The sequence below is a fragment of the Trichechus manatus genome, unplaced genomic scaffold (assembly GCF_000243295.1).
Source record: "Trichechus manatus latirostris isolate Lorelei unplaced genomic scaffold, TriManLat1.0 scaffold00001, whole genome shotgun sequence".
In the NCBI taxonomy this organism is placed as follows: Eukaryota; Metazoa; Chordata; class Mammalia; order Sirenia; family Trichechidae; genus Trichechus; species Trichechus manatus.
Window position 1 is genome coordinate 8,960,060 of NW_004443937.1, and position 19,603 is coordinate 8,979,662.

The 19,603-nt window shown below is 43.8% G+C and overlaps 1 protein-coding gene across 2 annotated transcripts in view; it reads right to left on the bottom strand.

Annotated features, from left to right (window-relative positions):
- SRGAP3 (SLIT-ROBO Rho GTPase activating protein 3) overlaps positions 1-19,603 on the bottom strand; it is a 301,121-nt gene that overhangs the window by 41,874 nt on the left and 239,644 nt on the right. Inside the window, exons 11-13 of one of the 2 annotated variants that reach the window (XM_004368295.2) lie at positions 12,087-12,114; positions 3,077-3,107; positions 1,384-1,444 (exon numbers count right to left, since the gene is read on the bottom strand). In XM_004368295.2, coding sequence (XP_004368352.1) covers positions 1,384-1,444; positions 3,077-3,107; positions 12,087-12,114 — 120 coding nt within the window. Of the gene's footprint in view, positions 1-1,383; positions 1,445-3,076; positions 3,108-6,931; positions 7,035-12,086; positions 12,115-19,603 lie in introns of both variants that reach the window. The other variant, XM_004368294.2, reaches the window with a different exon arrangement.

Sequence of the window (19,603 nt, forward strand, 5' to 3'; positions counted from 1 at the left end):
AAAGGTCAGCAGTTTGAATCCACCAGCTGCTCCTTGGAAACCCTATGGGGCAGTTCTACTCTGTCCTATAGGGTCGCTATGAGTTGGAATCAACTGGATAGCAACAGGGTTTTTAATTTTTTTTTTTTTTAACTCATCTTAAGTGGGAATTAATGCTGGAGGCTGTGATCCTTTCCCTGTGCCTCAGACAGTTTTTCCATATAAAACAATTCTCTGCATTATAATTTAGGAATGTTGACCCCTAACACATAGGCTTGCAAACAATTAACACTCAGCTGCTAACTAAAAGGCTGGAGTTTCAAGTCCAACTAGAGGACCCTTAGAAGAAAGGCCTGGTGATCTACTTCCAAAAATCAACCACTGAAAACCCTATGGAGAATAGTTCTAATCTGATACACACGGTGTCACCAGGAGTCAGGGTCGACTCGATGGCAACTAGTAATGGTAGTCAAAGCTTGGTTTGGACCTAATATGTGCCCAACAAGTGCTTGTCCATTTCTTTAGTGAACCCGTATTGAATTTCTGCCACTTATGTCTCTGATCCCATCTTCCTGGCTCATAACCATCAGGCCACACTGGCCTCCTTCTCATACTAGGCCTGAGCACTGGCCATTCTTTCCACCTGGACTGCACAGCTCATGCCTTCTACTCACTCGTCATAGTTCGACTGTCACCCCTCAGAGAGGTCTCTCCTTACCACCTGAGCCAAAGCAGCCCCACCCCCCCTCTAGCCACTCTTTATCCTCCTTTGATTATCTTCATGGTATCAACACTACTCGAAATTACATTACTTATTTCTCTGCTTGTTTATTTCCTTTTCCTTCTAATCGAAAATGCACGCTAACTAGGGCAGGCATCTTAGCTGTCTTGTTCACACTTATATCCTCAGTGTCTGAACAGTGCCTCTCATGTACTCAATCAGTGTCCTTCTGGAGGAATGAATACATGGATAGGTGGAAGCACAAGTTAGGTGCTGGGGATTCCCTGGTTAGCACATCCCAGATACGGTGTTTCCTTCACTGGTGCTTACAATCTAGTAGACTTAATGGATTGACTGACTAATTACATTCAGTGCTAAGAATGCAGAGCTGTGTGGTTGGATGGGAGTGACCAAGGAATTAAAACATTCTCCTGTCTATAACCTTCCTGTGCCTCAGTTTCCCTAGTTGTTCCTGGGCCTCGCACCACCACCTCGCATCCCCCCGACACACTATGGCTCAAAAGACAGCACGCAGAATAGAAGCTGTTCCCTAGAGCATTTTCTCCCTTGGAAGCAGAGCTATGACAGAAAATTTCCCAAGGTGAAACAGAATCTCACTTCCTATCAGAATGGCCTAGTTTCAGATGGAGCTGAAAACACTGATCCCCCAAGATCAAGCTTACCGTACAAATTGATGTATCGAATGCAGCTCTCAACCACAAGTGGTATAGCTTGTCCTGAGTCCTTAAGAAAAAAAATATTATGAGTTTTATTGGGTCTCAAAACCACTACAGGAAAAAGACATTTCAAACACAAACTATAAACTCAAGCCAGAATATTAGTACCATTGTGTTAGTAGGAAAATAAGCAAGGAACTGCTAATCCTAAAGTTCCCATGAAACAGTTAAAATAAAAAATAGAAAATTATCAGTTATGTGCAGAAAAAGACATAGTTATGATAATTTTAAAGAAATGCTCTGTCTTGTTCCCCAGCTGGGAAGGTTCTAGAGTCAGGAGGCTTGACAGGCATATATGGGGTAGGGGAGAGGAGACTATCACATGGTGGGGCTTCCTTGGTTCTCTGGAAGGGGCCGGAGTCTGGTCTTTAAGAATTCTCAGCCTCCCACTCCACTTTGCCCCAACTCAACACTGTTCTCAGGGATTAGGGATGAAAAGGCAGAATCAAGGTCTCATCTTATTAGTAGGGTACCTAATGCCAGATTTAAGAACACACCATGGGGGAAGCAAAGTTGGCCCCCAGGGGTCTCTTTGAGCTCTAAGAAGGGAAGACCTCTACTCATGATGTCACAACCCAAACATCCAGGTGGATACTGTGTGTAATAAACATGTTACAAGGAAAAGTCTGAGAAGCAGTTATGTCAGCCATTGACCATCTAGTGTCCAACCTTAGTCAAAAAGGCTGACTAAGATGCAATTCTAAACATATCCACTTGGGGTGTGAATATATTTCCAGTTACATCTTCCTAACCCGTTGCCATCAAGTGGATTCTGACTCATAGCGACTCTATAAGACAGAGTAGAACTGCCCCATAGGGTTTCCAAGGAGAGGCTGGTGGATTCAAACTGCCGACGTTTTGGTTAGTAGCCAAGCTCTTAACCACTACACCAACAGGGCTCCTCAAGATGCAATTCTAAACATATCCACCAGGGGTGTAAAAGTGTTTTCAATGACATCTTCCTAGACTCTGTTAAAGGAGCCCTGGTGGTGCAGTGGTAAAAGAGCTCAGCTGCTAACTGAAAGGTCGCGGTTGGAACCTAACAGCCGTTCCACAGGAGAAAGATGTGGCAGTCTGCTTCTGTAAAGATTTACAGCCTTGGAAACCCCATGCGGCAGTTCTACTCTGTCCTATAGGGTCACTATGAGTTGGAATCGACTCAATGGCAGTGGGTAGACCCTATTATACATAGGGTCGCTGGGTCAGAACTGACTAGATGGTCCCTAACAACAACAGACTGGCCTATAAACACAAAGGGCTGGGCAAGGGGTGCTTCTCTTTTGGCTTCTATGATCGATTGACCTCTCTACTATACCTGGTCTCCAAAAGAGCATAAAATGTTTTTTAAGCTTTCGTAAAAAGAGACCAAAATCAATGACTAGTCCCTTAGAAGGTGAGGAAACAATGAGGCATATGTAATATGCTCTAGAAAAGAGACAAAGAAAACCATGAATTTGGATGTTTGCTGGGCTCCTTCACACCCTACCTTTGCATTCTTTCCTTGATTAACTATGGTCAGGGACAGGACGAGAATATGGACCCATTTGGCAACAGGTAGGGTGGGCTCTGTTCTGGAAGTCAGTACTAAAGACAGGTTCCGTCCAGCTGAATGGGGTTAATGGGCCTTTCTAGTAAATACCTGGTTCCTGGTTCGAGCATTTCTTCTTCCTCTGATAACAAAAAATAAACAGGCAGCAGAGCAGGAGAAAAAGAAAAGATTACGCAGGAATAAGATCAGTTAGAGTAAGCAGATCCTTCAGAGTCCGTGAATGCCGAAATGCAATGGCAGCCAGCAAAGGTCCTGGGGAGTCTGCCAAATAGCCTGCCTGCAGGAAGGGCCACGCACCCTCAGTGACTCCTGGGTGATCCGAACCTGCCTCCGGCCAGCCTTCCATATGGCCGCCTTGGCTTCCCTCTCAAGACACCAGGGGACTCATGGGTCTCTTTCTGTCCTTGTCAAGTGCAGGAAGTGTGTGTACTAAATCCCTTCCTCATCCCATTTCTAGCTTCTCCTCAACACATGGAGCTGTTTATTTACCAACGGGCAAGAACCTACCTAAGACCCCTTAAGAAAAGCCCAGCTTCCCACAAAAAGGAGGGAAACATGTCTGTTTGCATCTGTCCCTGTTTCCTAGGCTGGGGAGCACCATCTGCTCTCTCCTCCCACGTGTGTGGAGGCTCTGGCGTGGGTACTATGTCTCATTCAGGCCCCTCGAGGAGGCCAAGCTAAGAAACTGGAGAATATGTGCCCTCTATCTGTATCATCTGTTCAATCCCTGGCATCTCAACCACAGGAATTATCTATTAACTGACAAACACTGGCTGAACCTACCTGAATCCTAGAATTGAGACAACAGCCTTGTCAAATGGAGCTCTGTGAGCAATATCCTAAAAGCTAACGATAATAGCAGTAATAGCCAATACTGTCCCAGCACTTACAAAGTGCCAAGCAGTGCTCTAGAAACCTGGCTTATATTTACTCCCTTCATCCTCCTAACAAACTCAGGAGATAGGTAATTATCTTTCTTGTTTTACAGAAACAAGGTGGGGATTCTCTTCCTCCTCTAGAGGCCTGCCTCCTAGGCTTCAAAATTTATTTGTATAATAAAAACTGGGTTTCCTTCCGCCTGAGAAAGGAGCCCTGGTGGCACAGTGGTTAAAAAACTCGGCTGCTAACCGAAAGGTTGGCAGTTCGAGCCCACCAGCTGCTCCACAAAACAAAGATGTGGCAGTCTGCTTCTGTAAAGATTTACAGCTTTGGAAACCCTATGGGGGTAGTTCTACTCTGTCCTACACGGTCAATATGAGTCTGAATTGATTGGACAGCAGTGGGTTTTTGGTCTGTCTGAGAGGAGAAAAAAAGCAAGGATTTTGAAAGGAGTTAACTCAACTTAGGGTCCTAGAAATTTATAAAACTAACTCCAACAACATTTATTCATCATTAATTTGGATGTGCTTCCCTGACCCTCTTAGCCACCATAATCACGGAGTCCAAGGGATGTCATTTTATGGGAAAACTTTTCATGGGTGTGGCATTTCAAAGCTGAAGACTCTTAGTTCATACAGGATGGCCTTCCAGATGGCGTGTGAATCATCCGTTCACAATAGTCGAAGGACTGAGTATGTGTTACTGCCTTTTCATTCTCTGAAAGTTAGTCATCCTTGAGAGCAAGGATCCTGCCATGTGCAGTTTTGTTACCCACTGCCCAGCTCACAGCAGGTGCGCAGGATGAGTTTGTTGAGCTGCACTGATAATATGTGTTAATTAGTGTGACTATAAGGAAATGTAATAGTGTTTAACAAATGTAACATATTTTTCTCAGTCAAACGAGTATGATTCTTCTAAGTAGTCCCCTGGGGAGGCTGTGCACTTATTCCAACAATGCTGCCATACTCAGAGGGCCAGTTGATCAGCCCCACTGTAGCACATTCCTCTTGCCATTTTGCGCCTCTGATGGCTCTGCAAAGCTGAGCCTTGCATGACCTTCACATTTCAACAGGCTAAGGTATCCACTCCAATACGGAGCACTGGCATCACTGATAATGACACCCTGATACAGGCTCTAAAGAAGACTTAGCAAAGCAGCTGGGGCAATGGCTATATGTCAGGATAAGAATGTGGTTTCCCAAGGTGACTACCTCAAAGGAGCAAATACATGATTGAATAAGTCCCGATGTATTTGTCAGGAGGAACAAAGTCAGATCACTTTATAGTCACACATTATTTTTAGTCTCTTCCTATTAAGAGGACATTTAAATGGAACATCTAATTATCCAATATTGTCAGGTAAGAGCCAGCTGCTACTTCCTGACTGATCACCCATTTTCAAGGAGCTAAGCCAATGAAGGAACGTGTCCTTATCCCTGAGCTTTCATTCAGTGTGTTCCTCCTTTCAGGAATTCCTTCTGTCCCACTCCTCTCCTCTTTATTCCTTCCTTTTCTTCAAAGCCCTGTGAGAAGCCTCCTGTCCTCTCTTGCTCTGAACTCTCACAGAACTTGTTTCGTGTAGATAACTGTCCAAGTGCATGTCCTGAATCATCTTACACTCTCAGTTTTCTGTGTTTAAAACCTCCCAAGCTATGCTATGACAGCAGGGAGAGCAACTAATATGACTTCCCAGTCCCTCTGAGCTATGGAGAGTGGCTCTTTTTGGGACAATGGTGAATGAGAAGACAGTCTTGGAGAAGAAGGGAGGATGAAGAGAGGACCCTCGACACAGCCCCATCCCACAACCTATTGGATGGTAAACTGCTCCTCTTTCCTGATGCACCTGACATGACCCCTCCTTGGGCATCCTCCAAGCTTCCCACCTCTTGAAGTCCTCTGCCCTAGGCAATCCCAACTTGCACCCTCTGTTCTGCTTTCTCTTTCCCCCACTTTCCTTCCCAGTACTTAGTCCACAGGCAGAGACAGTCCTGGGACAAAGGCTGCCTGAGGTTCTGACTGCCCTCTCCCATCCCTGAGGCAGATCTGGTATCCTGCCCCTCCCTCCCTTGCATATCCTGTGCTGCACCCTGTCAGAGGAGCTGGAGCAGGGGCTGCCGCCACTGCCACCAAGTCGTCAGCAAAGTCCAAGAGCCTTAATGTCTCTCCTGATAGATCTCCGTCTTGTTTTCTGCAGGAAGCATCTTCACTGGCTGGTAGTGGGCTCTCAACTGGCAGGGATTTTCCTCCCCTTTCCGCCTAAGTAATGTTAAGAAGGTATCTCCCTTCCTCACGTTCTTTCCCCACCTGATGCCCTTTTCAACTCCATCTCCATCTTACTCTGCCTTGAGCCATTTAATCTGGAATGGCTTTATTTTGCACCCTTAGCATCAAGGAACAAAAAAAGAAACTCAACTAGGTGAAACTCTAGCTTTTAGTTTACAGTGTAAAGGGTTAACCTGGAATTCTGAAGGGACTTCCTCAACTCTTCTCCTTCTCTGAAACCGCCTAACAAGAAACAAAACTAGGTGGGTTTTTTCTCATGTTATGTGTTTCCTTTGCTAGTATACTCTTAATTTAAAAAAAAAAAAAAATCATTTGAATAAAAACACATTATGATCCGCAGGGATTTTCTTTGTGCTGCTTTCAATCAAACCCCCTTGGGAAACGTGGGAGGGAAGCAAGATAAAAATTTTCTCTAACTGTGCCTCACACGTTAGGATCGGGCCTCCCAAAAGGAGGATGTGGCTGGCTAGGATGGCTGTGCTGGCGTCTCAACCCCCTGGCATCTCAAACCTGCTTTCATCCTGATCTTATCCCTCCCCAAGGGCTGGAATCACAGTAAGGCACTTAGAAGCAACAGCTCAGAGGCAGAAACAGCTCTGGCTACAAGACCTCAATGAATCTTCAGAGCACGCTGCAGCCAGGAAGTAGCTTGTATTAGGGCGGGGGCAGATAGATTATAAATTCCTGGTCAGGCAAGGGTTGTGACCGGAAGTGGATTTGTGTGGAGAGAGGCTGCCATTACATTCAGCGCATTCGCGGACTCTACGGCTCCCCAGGAAGTACCTTAATGAACGCTTCCATACTGCCGTTAAAGAGTTTATGGCTATACACTGAGAGAGGCCTAGGTCTCCTCATTTTCTGTGGTTTAGGGGGAAGGCAGGGGGGCCTAGGGGAAAACGGAACAAAAGAAATCAAGAAAACAACCAACATAAACATACAACTGGGAAAGACGCTCTTAAAACCTATGCCTGAAGAAGAACACAAAATGCAAACGGAAGCGCCTGAACCCCCAGTGCATTGGTGGCCAATGCTCCATCTGAAGGCCTTTGGATGTGTAAGGGAATCTTAATTTACCCAGGATGTTAAGCAGAAGCACTCTTACACAACACAAATACATTCTAAATCATAGGTGGGAAATAGTAGGTGTCCAAGAAACCATTGAAATCCAATCAGAGACTGTCATCCTGCAAAGCTGACCAGATGGAGGGGGAGTCAGGGGAGAGAGAGGTAATCTGTAGCCTGAGAAAGCAAGAGACTTTCAAAGATGAGTAGAAGGGTTAATTTTCATTAGTTTGGCTTAAATTCAGCACCAAGTCTCCCAATGTACGAGGGCACTGATGTTCCTAATACCTCTTGGCATTTCAAATGCACTTGACTAATCTTTATTTCATTGATCTAAGGGCCAGGCAATTGTTATTCTCATTTTAGAGATGAAGAAACTGATGCCAAGAGGGAGACTGCAGCTTCTTTGGGGTCCCTGGGTGACCTAGCAGAAGATAATAATCCCATTCTTTAGTGAAGTACGCTTCCAGTTAAAGTGCTTTCAAACCCATTATCAACATTTAATGTGACCTCAACTCTGTATACTGGGATTCCTAGAGGTCCCATTTTATAGAGGCAGGAACTGAGGCTCAGAGAGGAGCACTGGCAGAACTAGATCCCAAACTCTGGCCTATTTGGCTCCAAGTCCAGGGTTTTTCCCACCAGGCCACAGTCATGGAGTCTGAAGGTAGTTTTTCATTTCCATCCAAGGACCCATCCATCCCATTAACCCTTGCCAGTGAAGGATTCATGATCAGGTTGAAAGTGTCTTGCTTTACTTTAGGCTTCATTCCCTGTGTTCCACTCTTGACCACAGGGAGAGAAAACCACACCACAGTTCACTAGGGACAGTGATACAACCACAAACACTGGACCAGATTCCAGGGTTGCTCACCATGCATATACCTGTGTTGGCTTATTTGCTCATCTTTTGCCATCCAAGATGACCTGACTTAATGCTGCCAGGGATTTATGTGATTAGGAGAAGGGCCCCTAACCAAGAGAGGCAGTTCATTTTCCAATGGCGTGATTCAAAATTGGGGGAGCAACAACAGAGGACCTAGCCTGGCACAGATAGAAGACCTGATGCCCCACCAGGAAGACTTGCTTAATTGATTTCCACGAATAGGCAAGAAATTTTATGGACTTTGCAGCCAATCAAGATGAATGGGGTTCACCCCTGCCTCTGCTTACTGGGCTTACCTGTCTCCTTCAGTAGCCAAGCCCATCTAGAGAAAACTAAACAATTTCTTCTAGGTGTTTGAGTACTGAGCAAATGCTGCTAGCTCCAGGACATGCATGGGCAAAGACACAATTGAATTCAAATATCATGCCACCCAATAAGAACCAAAACAACAGCACAGACCAAGGGGCTCAGTTTTACACAGATAGGGAACTTAAAAAAAATAAAATATAAAAAATTTTGAAAAGAAACAAGAAGCAAGTTTATTTTGAGCCCATCTTGCATCTATGTCAATTTGGTTAGCTAAGTCCATGTCATTTTTTTTTATTCGTAAGTTACTTATTTTTTGAGGATGTGTATATGTGAGTGCGGTATTTCTTATACTCAATCTGCTTTTGAATTTCTAAATGCAAAAGCCAAAAGGGAGTGCCAGAAATGTGACACAAGGTCATAGGTTCTAAGACTTGAGATCAGAAGTAACTTGAGGATAGCAAACTTCACCACCTACTTTTCATAGTGTTTTGGGTTTCTGAGTATTCCTGGATCATTTCCATATCTCACATTTCATGATACCCTCACAACAACTCTGTGAAATAGGTAAGAATCACTCAACCCATTTTACACAATAGGCAAATGAGCCCACCAGAGATTAAGAGTCTTGCTCAAGGTCACACACATAAAATGTGACTGAGGCTGAGAGCAGAACTCAACTCCATGTGTGAGTGTGAAACTTGGAAATGGTTTCATCACAGAACATCCAGCAGTGACATTAAATCCCATTTTAAACTCTTATGGCCAGCAAAAGTGGAGACTCTTAATGCAGGTGTTGGACACCAAATATAAAAAAATCTAGGGTGCCCACCTAGAGGGTTTCTTTAAAGAAGTCCTTAGGGTTTTTGTTTTTGTTTTTTTTTTTTAAGTTTATGAAATGGAATAAAGGGAAAATAAGATATTTTCCCCTAATTTCTCTTGCCCAATCCAGAAAGCAAAGGACTGTTTGAATCAAACTGGGCTTCCTTTTTTGTATGGTGCTCTGGGCATGGACCGGGAGCTCTGACAGGGAAACGTAGCTATCCCAACTTTGCACGACATCGAATCGATCCAGACTTACTGAAGTGCTGGGTGGGGCACAAAGTGGGAAGCAGGGGGGCAGCTCAGCCAAGGGAAGTGGGGCAGCCTAAGCCTTCCATCTCTTCTGCTGCTCAGTTGCAGAGCAAAAAGGAAAGAAAGAAAGAGAAAGAGAGAGAGGCAGGGAAAACAGGAACAGAGAAAGCCACAGAGAGGAAGAAAGAGAAACCAGAGACCAATGTCCCCTTTCTGCCTTTCAACCAAGATTAAAATTAACATACGCTGGCAACACAGGAGTTGGCCTCAAAATTATTCCATGACCCAAAGCATGCTAATTAAAATGTATCCAAGACAACCCAGTAAACTGACACCCACATGGGTGTCAATGTTCAAAATGGTGGCAATATTGCAGTTCAAGGGCAGTTAGGCTCCTGGGACTGTGCTTGTGTGGGCATCTGGTTGCATCTATTTGGGCAAGTAATCTCAAGTGATTTCACCTCTAATCCAGACAATAGTAGTAAGTCAACCTGGGTTAGGGAAGCCAGACTTTAGTTTGAATAATGATAATCAAAACTTACATTTGCATCTTGCTTTGCCATTAACAGTAAATACATTTTTCAATTGCAGTATTTCGTCTGACCAGCCTAAATTACAGGGTTATTATGAAATTGATCTGTTCTAAGGTAAGGTTCTTAAATGTGAGAAAGATACAACAAGTTGCAGCCAACGTGCAAAAACTGGTCCATCTATACGAGGCCATCAGGGCTTGGCTCCATGGGACCTGCTGCAATGATCATCCAAAATGACACCAACCATATACAGGAAACAATGGAAGACACAGAGAGCCATTTTCCAAGGGTCTTTAAGACTGACTTCAAAACTACTTCCAAGTTGGCAACGAGTTCCCCAACAAGTAACAACTGATTTTGGAAGTGATGGCTTTTTGTTTACTAACAAAGTTTCCTTTGACCTTGGCCAGGGACCAGAGTACAGATGGCTGGGTTTGCAGTTTATTGCAGTGTAAGTGGGAGGTCTGGTAATCCTAGTTTGGCTTTCCCAGGCCCTAGGTCAAAGAGGGTGTGGAACACAACACCTCAGAGGTCTTTATTTAAAGAAAACCAAACCCCTACAATTTTCCCTGAGGAAGGGCTGTGGGACCTGGCCAAGAGCTTGACACAGACTGCCTCTCCTGCAATCTGCTGGAACAATCTTCTCCCCCGTGAGTTCTAGGAATTAGGAGGAAGCAAGGGATGGCTCAATTCGTCTGCCATCTGTTTCACTGTTTGCAGGCTTTGGTGTAAAATGTGGCTTCTGTTGTTTTGGGACTATGATAACATCCTCTTGCTAGAGGAAAAAAAGGAGTTTGTTTCTAAAAGGTTCTTAGAAAGAGACCCTGCACATCTGCTGACCCATGTGCTGGAAGGGCCTGGGCCTGGCCTTATGTGTCCTGATGTTCCCAAACTGCGGAGGCCCAGAGGAACAGCTGCACAGGCTAAACTTCTGGAGAGCGCTCAGTCTCCCCCAGCCTGGGCCCAGCAAACTGAAAACCCAAGGGCTTTTCCAAGCCTCTTTCAAGCCAACTCCCTTCCAGAGGAGCAGGGAAGAGTTGAGGATTCATCTTCCCTCTTGCCAAACACAGCAGCTTTCCAGGATTCTGGGCCACTGGGAAGAATTTGTGGGAAGAGGATCTCCTCGGGTTGCTGGGCCCAGAAAGTGAGGCAAAAAGCAGTTCTCAACTGCCATCTGATGGAAGAGTGCAGGCCTCTGGGCCACCAGCTGAGTGCATGTTGGGCAGTGGAGTGGCTATTGTTTACACAGCCTGGGCAAAGGTTGGGAACTCAGAAATGGATGGGCTCTCAGGAACAACCTGGGTAGAGGAAGGGCCCAGTGGCTGAAAGTCACTTGCCAGCTCTCAGCTGCCAAGTGGAAGGTGTTCACTGGCTCTAGTCTGCTGAGGGAGAAATGCAAAGGGTAGTGATGGACAAGATGGAGATAAAGCAGAAGTTGCCCGTTTGTTACTTTCCCAACGAGGGATCTTCCATCAGCCCATCCCAGTGCCTGTAGGTTCAAAGCTAGGGTGTGGCAGTCAGGGTGTTGGTGCCTGCTTGGGTATATATGCACATGCGCAGGCCCATACCTGTGCAATGGGAGCCCAATCCAAAGCCTCGGCCAATTCTGACTGGGAGCCCTAGGCTGGACCCCCAGCCCAGGCTGGGCAGTTGCTCAGCAGCCACATAACAGATGGGGAGAGAGGTCAACAGCCACCCAGTCTCTGGCCTCTGCTCACTGCCTTCCATCACTCTGGAGTATTACCGCCCCACCCCATGGATAGCGCAAAGGAAAAATACCCACTGCCCCCCAGCAGCTCAAAAGACTCCCCTCTCCCCATCGCCAGCATGGAGGGGGCGTGGCTTCATCAGTCTAATGCTACAACAAGCAAAGCAGCAAAACAGCGAAGTTGCCCTCCCTCTCAGCACACCCACACCATCCCGTAGGGACAGTCGTGAAGCACTGTCCCACTCCGAGAACACCCTAGCTCCTCTGAGCTTCAGCAGTGTCTGTCTTCCCATTCCCCCCTCTTCCTCCCCACCTCACCCTACCCCCCACCTCAGGCCACCAGGTGAAAGAAGACTCTCCAGCTCTTACCTGGTGGTGCCACATTCTGCTCTTTCCCCTAGAAAGAAAAGTATACATTGATTTTTACCTGGCTTTTCTTAACCTGAGAACATTCATGTTTTGCTAAAAACACAAAAGCAAATGGTCTTAATTGCTTGTGCTATGTGAAATCTATGCCTAAGGTATGGTCTTTGGAGGATAACTGCAGTTTATTAATTCCCCAGCGCCTATTTGTAGGGCTATGTTCACTTAACTTTTTCAGCGATTCTCAAACTACAGTCTGCTGACCACTTGTATCAGAATCTTCTGGGTTTCTTCTTAAAAATACATATTTCTTGGCTCTACCAGGCACCTCCTGAATCAGAACCTCTGAGAAGAACCCAGGAATCTGCATTTGAATAAGCACCCCAGGCTATCTATCCGTTCTACGCGTACCAAAGTTCGAGAATGTCTGCACTGTTATATTTTGACTAACATTTATCTAACACCTGTCATATGCCTGGCTCTGAAGGACACCAGCCATAAGATACCTGTTGTGGCTTCTCATCCCTGCTATCACTCTTCAGAATCTGGTGTGCATTGAACACACCTTAATTCACAATAGCCACATCTCAAGTGTTCAGCAGCCACCTGTGGCTAGTGACTACCATATTGGGCAGCCCAGCTCTAGATTCTAGAATTTCATCCAGCATTAACATTAGGGACTTGTTAAGAAAGAGCCGAGCATTTGCTTTCTCTACAGAAAATAGTGCAGAATGGGGCCAGGCAGGGAAATGGGGGGATGAAGAGAGTAACCAGAAGTCTAACTTAGAACTTGGAGGGAATCCACATACAATTCCTCAGTTCCTGATCAAAGTCACCAACTGTTACAAGGATGACTGCAGTTGGGTAAACTGAGTCAAAGACAAAAGGAGAAAAGTTGGGTAAAATAGCCAAATTCGTACTGTTTAATTTGATTGTATGTCTGGGGTCTGGGACAAATTCCTACCAGACACCAGTTAATCAGTTACCATCTAGTTGACTCCGACTCATGGTGACCCCATGTATGCCAGAGTAGAACTGTGCTCCACAGGGTTTTCATAGGCCGACTGTTAGGAAGTAGATTGCCAGGCCTTTCTTCAGAGGCAGCTCTGGGTGGACTCTACCCACCCAGGGACTCCTACCAGACACCAGTTTCAGTGAATTTTTCATTTCTGATCTCTGGCTAGAGCTGATGGCAACCCCTGACACAAAAGGGTCAGCCAATGGCCTGGGCTGTATTATATGAGGAGGATTGATATAAAGCACGTCATTTCCCTCAGGGCTGCAGACAACTGTGACTATGACTTACAAAGGGGACTTTCAGGAGGCATTTCTTGCTCCTCCTCCTCTTGGCTCCAAAATTGTCCACTCCTCTATGAACTCACAGGATTGAGTCATACTGAGCTTCTTTTAGTTCTTCTAACTGACCATACCCTGTCCTACCTTTGTGCCTGCTGTCCCCGCTGCCTGGGATACTCTTTCCCCAGTTCTTCGTGTGGCTGGCACCTTCTTATCCTGCAATCTCTGCTTAAACATCCCCTCCCCAAAGAGGTCTCTCTGGTCACCCAGTCTAAAGTAAGTCCCTCTACCCTCACTATGCACACATACAATTGTTCTCTATTTGAGCCTAGATGAGTTATAACTCTTTGCTTAATTGTTTGCTTATTGTTTGAGGTCTCTCTTCTCCATGAGGGCAGGTACCTTGTGTCCTGGTATACCACTGTATCCCAGTACTGGCCTAGCACAATGTCTGTGCTTTTGGATAGATGGATGGACAGATGAAGGGACAGATCGGGAGAGGGGAAGAAGACAGGGCGAGGTAAGGAATCAAAGGGTTTAGGTTCTGGAACAGAATATCAGAACACATTCAAGACAGATGTTCCTCTGGCAAAGAGTCTAATACATTATCTTTAAGCTTTAGAATCACATTCCAACTCTCAAAAATCCCACTGTCAACACCTTTTAGAATATAGTGTATCAACTTCTAACAAACATCAGAAATCAAAAATGCTCTGGGTTGCACAACATGTGTAATGTAATCAACGTCCCTGAATTATACATGTAGAAATTGTTGAATTGGCAAACTCTTTGTTGTGTGTGTTTTCACCACAATAATAATATTAATAAATGTTCTGCACTTTATGTTCTGGTAGTCCTTGGGTGGTATAAATGGTTAATGCACTTGGCTGCTAACTGAAAGGATGGAAGTTTGAGTCTACCCAGAGGCACCTCAAAAGAAAGGCCTGGTGATCTACTTCCAAAAAATCAACCACTGAAAATTCTACAGAGCACAGTTCTACTCTGACACACATGGGGCACCATGAGTCGGAGTTAACTCAATGGCAACTGGGTTTTGTTTTTGTTTTTATCTCCTGAGGCTTGTTGGGATTTAAAAATATATATTTTATTGTTGGTGGCTGAGTCATTTTCTAGAAAGTCAGACCATCTGATCCTGGTGGACCTCTTGCTCTGTAATGGGCTATTAAATCTTAGCTTCAAGAGGTTATGTGCCATCTCTTTTATGAACAATGCACTCTTCATCCTTGAGAGGCTTTAGTAAATTGAAAACCACCAGTATCATGGGTATAAACCCTGGAGCTTACTACCCAAACCCCAGAGTACTAAAAAGGTCATGGATCTAAGACTCAGAGATGAGGACAAAATGAGAATTCTCTGGTCAATAAAACAATATAGCATAGCCAAGGGCATATAAGGGTGTGTGCTCTTGTTCCCAAGATGTGCTGGTGATATCAGTGGTAACATGCAATGCCAATTTGCTGAGCACCTAGAAGCCTGCTGACTTGTATGGCTGAGGTCAGTCATGTTCAAAAGTTCACTTCTAAAAGTAAAAGTGTTTTAAAAGACCTTATGTTTCCTTTAACTTGTGGTTCTTTAAGCTGAGTTCTTCAGAGAAATTGAGGCACTCACCATGATACTTCATTTCATCGGGGTGGGAAGCCTTGTATCTTTTCAGCCAAAATATTCCACTTGGCCTCATATTTCACACCTGTTTTAGAAACTTCCAGATCCTTCCTCCTTATACCAAGTGACCATCAGATGATAAAAAGGCCATTGATGCTGGTGTAACCTCACCCTAGCCCCTCTTAGAAGAATGTTCTGAATGGAATGGTCAAAATGCTCAGGTAGAGGTGTCTTATCTGTTGACATTCAAAAGAATGAATTATTTAGGATTTCGAGCTCTTGTTGGCCTGTCCACTGAGAATTTTATCAACGCAAAAAAACCAAAAAAACAAATCCGTTGCTGTCGAGTCAATTCCAACTCACAGTGACCCTAGAGGAAGAGTACAACTGCCCCGTAGGGTTTCCAAGGAGTGGCTGGTGGATTCAAACTGCCGATCCTTTGGTTAGCAGCCATAGCTCTTAACCCAAGACAATGCAAATTTTCCTGGTTGCTAAATTCCCCCCTTTCACTCAGTGCCCTGAGAATCCACACATACTTTTACCACATAGTGGAAAAATAGAAATGACTGAAAATTTGATCTCAATTTATTCAGCTCCAGCAGAGAATGAAAATTCCACATGCATGAAATTTCTAGATAACATACTTATTTCTGTTATACTGTGAACTTATTTGATACTAACTTATTTTAACTATTTTTTAGCAGAAACATTTTTAAACATTTTACATATTTCTTAAACAAAACAAAACATAATATTTTCTAAATATTTTCAGGGGATCATTACCATTAACAGTGGCAATCTGGTGAGCTACAGTGATATCCTAGGTGCTACTGAGTGAGCTTGAAGTGTTTTACTACACTCAGTGATCCAGCTCTATGGTATAGACCAAACTATATAAAGGGTCAAATAGTAAATATTTTAAGCTTGTGGGCCATACAGGGTCTCCATCACAACTACTCAATTCTGCCTTATAGCGCAAAAGCTGCCATAGACAATATGTAAATGAATGAGTATGGCTGTGCACCAATAAAACTTTATTTACAAAATCAGGAAATGGCCATATCTGGCCTATGGGCCATAGTTTGCTAACTCCTGGTATAAACCCAAACCGACTGCTATCGGCTTGATTCGAACTTATAAAGACCCTACAGGACGGAGTAGAACTGCCCCAAAGAGTTTTCAAGGCTGTAATCTTTATGGAAGCAGACTGCCACATCTCTCTCCTGCAGATCTGCTGGTGGGTTCAAATCTCCAACCTTTTAGTTAGCAGCTGAGCTCTTAACCACTGTGCCACCAGGACACTACTTCGGGTGTCCTGCTGCTAACTCACAGCCTTATTTTACCAGAAATGTCTAGGTGAGGGCCTAGGGGGTTCTACCCCATCTGTGTGGTAAACTGCAATGCTTGTCTCAGTACTTGGACACTGGGAGCTCTTTCGCTTTGTTCCAGGTTTGTGGTTGTGTTTGGAATGGCTGATACTCTCAGATGACTGATCTCCTAAAGGCTGTTAAAAGAGTCCTTTCCTGACTTGATTCATGAAATCCCAGACGTTTCAACAAGATGATAGGCATCTTGTCTCTGCTTGAGGATTTCCAGGTGATGGGGAAAGCCCATTTGGACTGGCGCATCTGACACTCCACCCCTATGTGGAGAGAGCTGCCTAACTGCAGACGTCCTTCTGTACGTCACGGGACAGCATGTACCCTTGACGGGATATGATGAGAATGGCACTTCTCCTGTGTGGTCTTCCTCCAGAGAATATATAGTCCCAGTGTTATCATGAGAAAAACATTAGACAAATCCCAACTGAGGGACATTATGCAAAATACCTGACCAGTACTCCTTAAAGATGTTAATATGTATCATCAAAAACAAGAAAAGTCTGAGAAACTGTTATACCTAACAGGAGCCCAAGAAGACATGACAACTAAATGTACATGGTATCCTGAATGGGATACTAGAACAGAAAAAAGGAATTAGGTAAAAACTAAGGAAATCTGATAAAGTATGGATTTTAGTTAATAATGATATACATGTGAAAATGCCAGCACTTACAAAAATACCTCACAGGAGAGGGTGTGCTTGGCAAACAAACGTAGAAGATGTTCATTATTTGCGTAAAAATACTGTGTGTGTGTATGTGTGTTCATTAATTGGGGCAAATCTACCATATTAATGTAAGATGTTGATAACAGGGGAAACTGGGTGTAGAGTATATGGAAACTCTGTACTATCTTTGCAAATTTTCTGTAAATCCAAAATTATTCTAAAATGAAAAGTTTATTGAAAACTAAATTAAAAAACAAACTTCCCCAAAATTGACTGATCTAACAAGACTGATTCCAGTTATCAAAAGAAGCACAGTGGGCACTTTTCACAGCTGGTTAACTATAAAGCAGGAACATGAAGATTCTTCTAGATGGCTTTTCTTAGCTGCACCCATACTTCTGAAGCTGCATTTTCCTGGAGTTTTTTGGTGCTAGTCAATTCAAAACTTGGAAGAAGGACTGGTAAATCACTTCTCAGAGCAAGGTGTGGCTGAAGGCTAAATAAACTTGGAAGACTAAATGGACCAGGAGTTACGCCAACCAAAACCAATTATTACTATTATTCCATTAAGGCCATTCAGGCAAGGACAGTAATAAAAGTTGCATCTGATAGTGCTTGTGGTAGAGATGAAACCAGCACTTTCTCTTCCCAGTCAGAGGACTCATCTAGCATCTTATTATTATTATTATTCTTTTTTGAAAGAATATTTGCTTCCATAAATCCAGGGCAAATGATTTAAAAAATTCAAGTAGCCACCAACTCATATGGGCCTGTCTTCTGTTACATGGCTCATGAGAAAGAGTCCCCAGCTCCCAGCCCCATGACTGTAAAAACCAGTCCTCCTCTTTAATGTTTGTCTTGGAAGCTGCCCCCATCACACACTTGCCCTGAGTTCCTCTCTTTGCCTTTCTCTCTCTTTTCCCTTCCTCCTCCATTGTTTTTTTTAAATAATATTTTATTGTGTTTTTGGAGAATGTTTACACAGCAAATTAGGTTTCCATTTGACAATTTCTATACAAACTGTTCAGTGACATTAGTTACATTTTTCACAATGTGCCAACACTCTCTTTAATTGTGCTATGGTTGTTCCACTTCCAGTGCTCTAGTTTCCCTGCCCCCTTATCGTCTCATCTTTGCTGTAGAGTAATTGCTGACTTTTTGGTCTCATACGGATGGTTTTCTAACGAAGTACTGTACTCACAGATAACAGCCTTTATTTTGTGTGCCAATCGGTTATTTCGCTAAAAAGTGACCTCAGGGGACAGTTTCCATTCAAAGTTTAAAGAATGTATCAGGGAGATAGTCTCAGGGATTCCTCTAGTCTCAACGGATCCAGTAAGTCTGCACTTTTTAAAAACTTGAGTTCTGTTCTGCATTTTTCTCCCATTCTATCAGGGTCCATCTATCATGGCCCTGATCACAATGGTTGTTACTAGTAGCTGGGCACCATCTAGTTCTTCTGGTCTCAGAGTAGATGAGACCTGGCTCGTGCAGGCTATTAGTCCTGTAGACTAGTTTCTTCCCCAAGACTTTGGTTTCTTTTTTGCTCCTGATGAGTACAGACCAATAGTTGTATCTTAGATTACTGCTTGCAAGCTTTTAAGGCCCCAGACGCTACTCACCTCACTAGGATGTAGAACATGAACTTTGAACTATATTATACCTATTGACTGAGTTGTCCCATGAGACTAAAGGTGCTAAGCCTTCAAATTCAGAAAACCAATTTCACAGGATGTTTGGTTATGTCTGAGAAATTTATGTAAATGTGTCCTCTATGAATACATATGTGTGCACACACACACCTGTATGTACACATATGTATAGATACTTCTCTCTGTGCACACATATGTATATACCTCTACCTATCCATACACATATATGCCTATACACATACATATGTGACCATACACTCATTTTTTGGTGATTTTTGGTGGTGTTGCAAAATTATGTATGTTATATTCTTTAGCACAAACATCCTTTTCTGTTATGTGCTTCTTAGTGGCACTGTTTACTTTGGTCAATCTGTGCTCATTACAATCACATTTGGTGCTACTTTTTCCCATTATCAAAAATAATAAGTACCTACGATCTAGAGAGTGATTCTCCGCCCCCACCCACCCATCCCTAGTAACCACCACCAATGAACATTGGTCTCTGTATATATATCTATTTTTGTCTTCCTATAAAAGTGGGATCATACAATATTCGTCCTTATGTGATTGACTTATTTCACTTAGCATTATGTTCTCCAGATCCACTCAGGTTATGTTTCGTGAACTCATTATTGTTCTTTATGGTTACGTAATGTTCCACTGCATGTATGTACTACATTTTGCTTATCCATTCATCCACTGAAAAGCACTAAGGCTGTTTCCAAATAATGCTGCAATGAACACAGGTGTGCACATGTCTGTCTGTGTCTCTTTTATTAGCTCTCTAGGGTATATACCTAGGAGTGGGATTGCTGGATCATAAGGTATTTCTATTTCTAGTTTTTTGAGGACATGCCATACTGTTTTCCATAGTGGTTGCATCATTTTACAGTCCTACCAGCA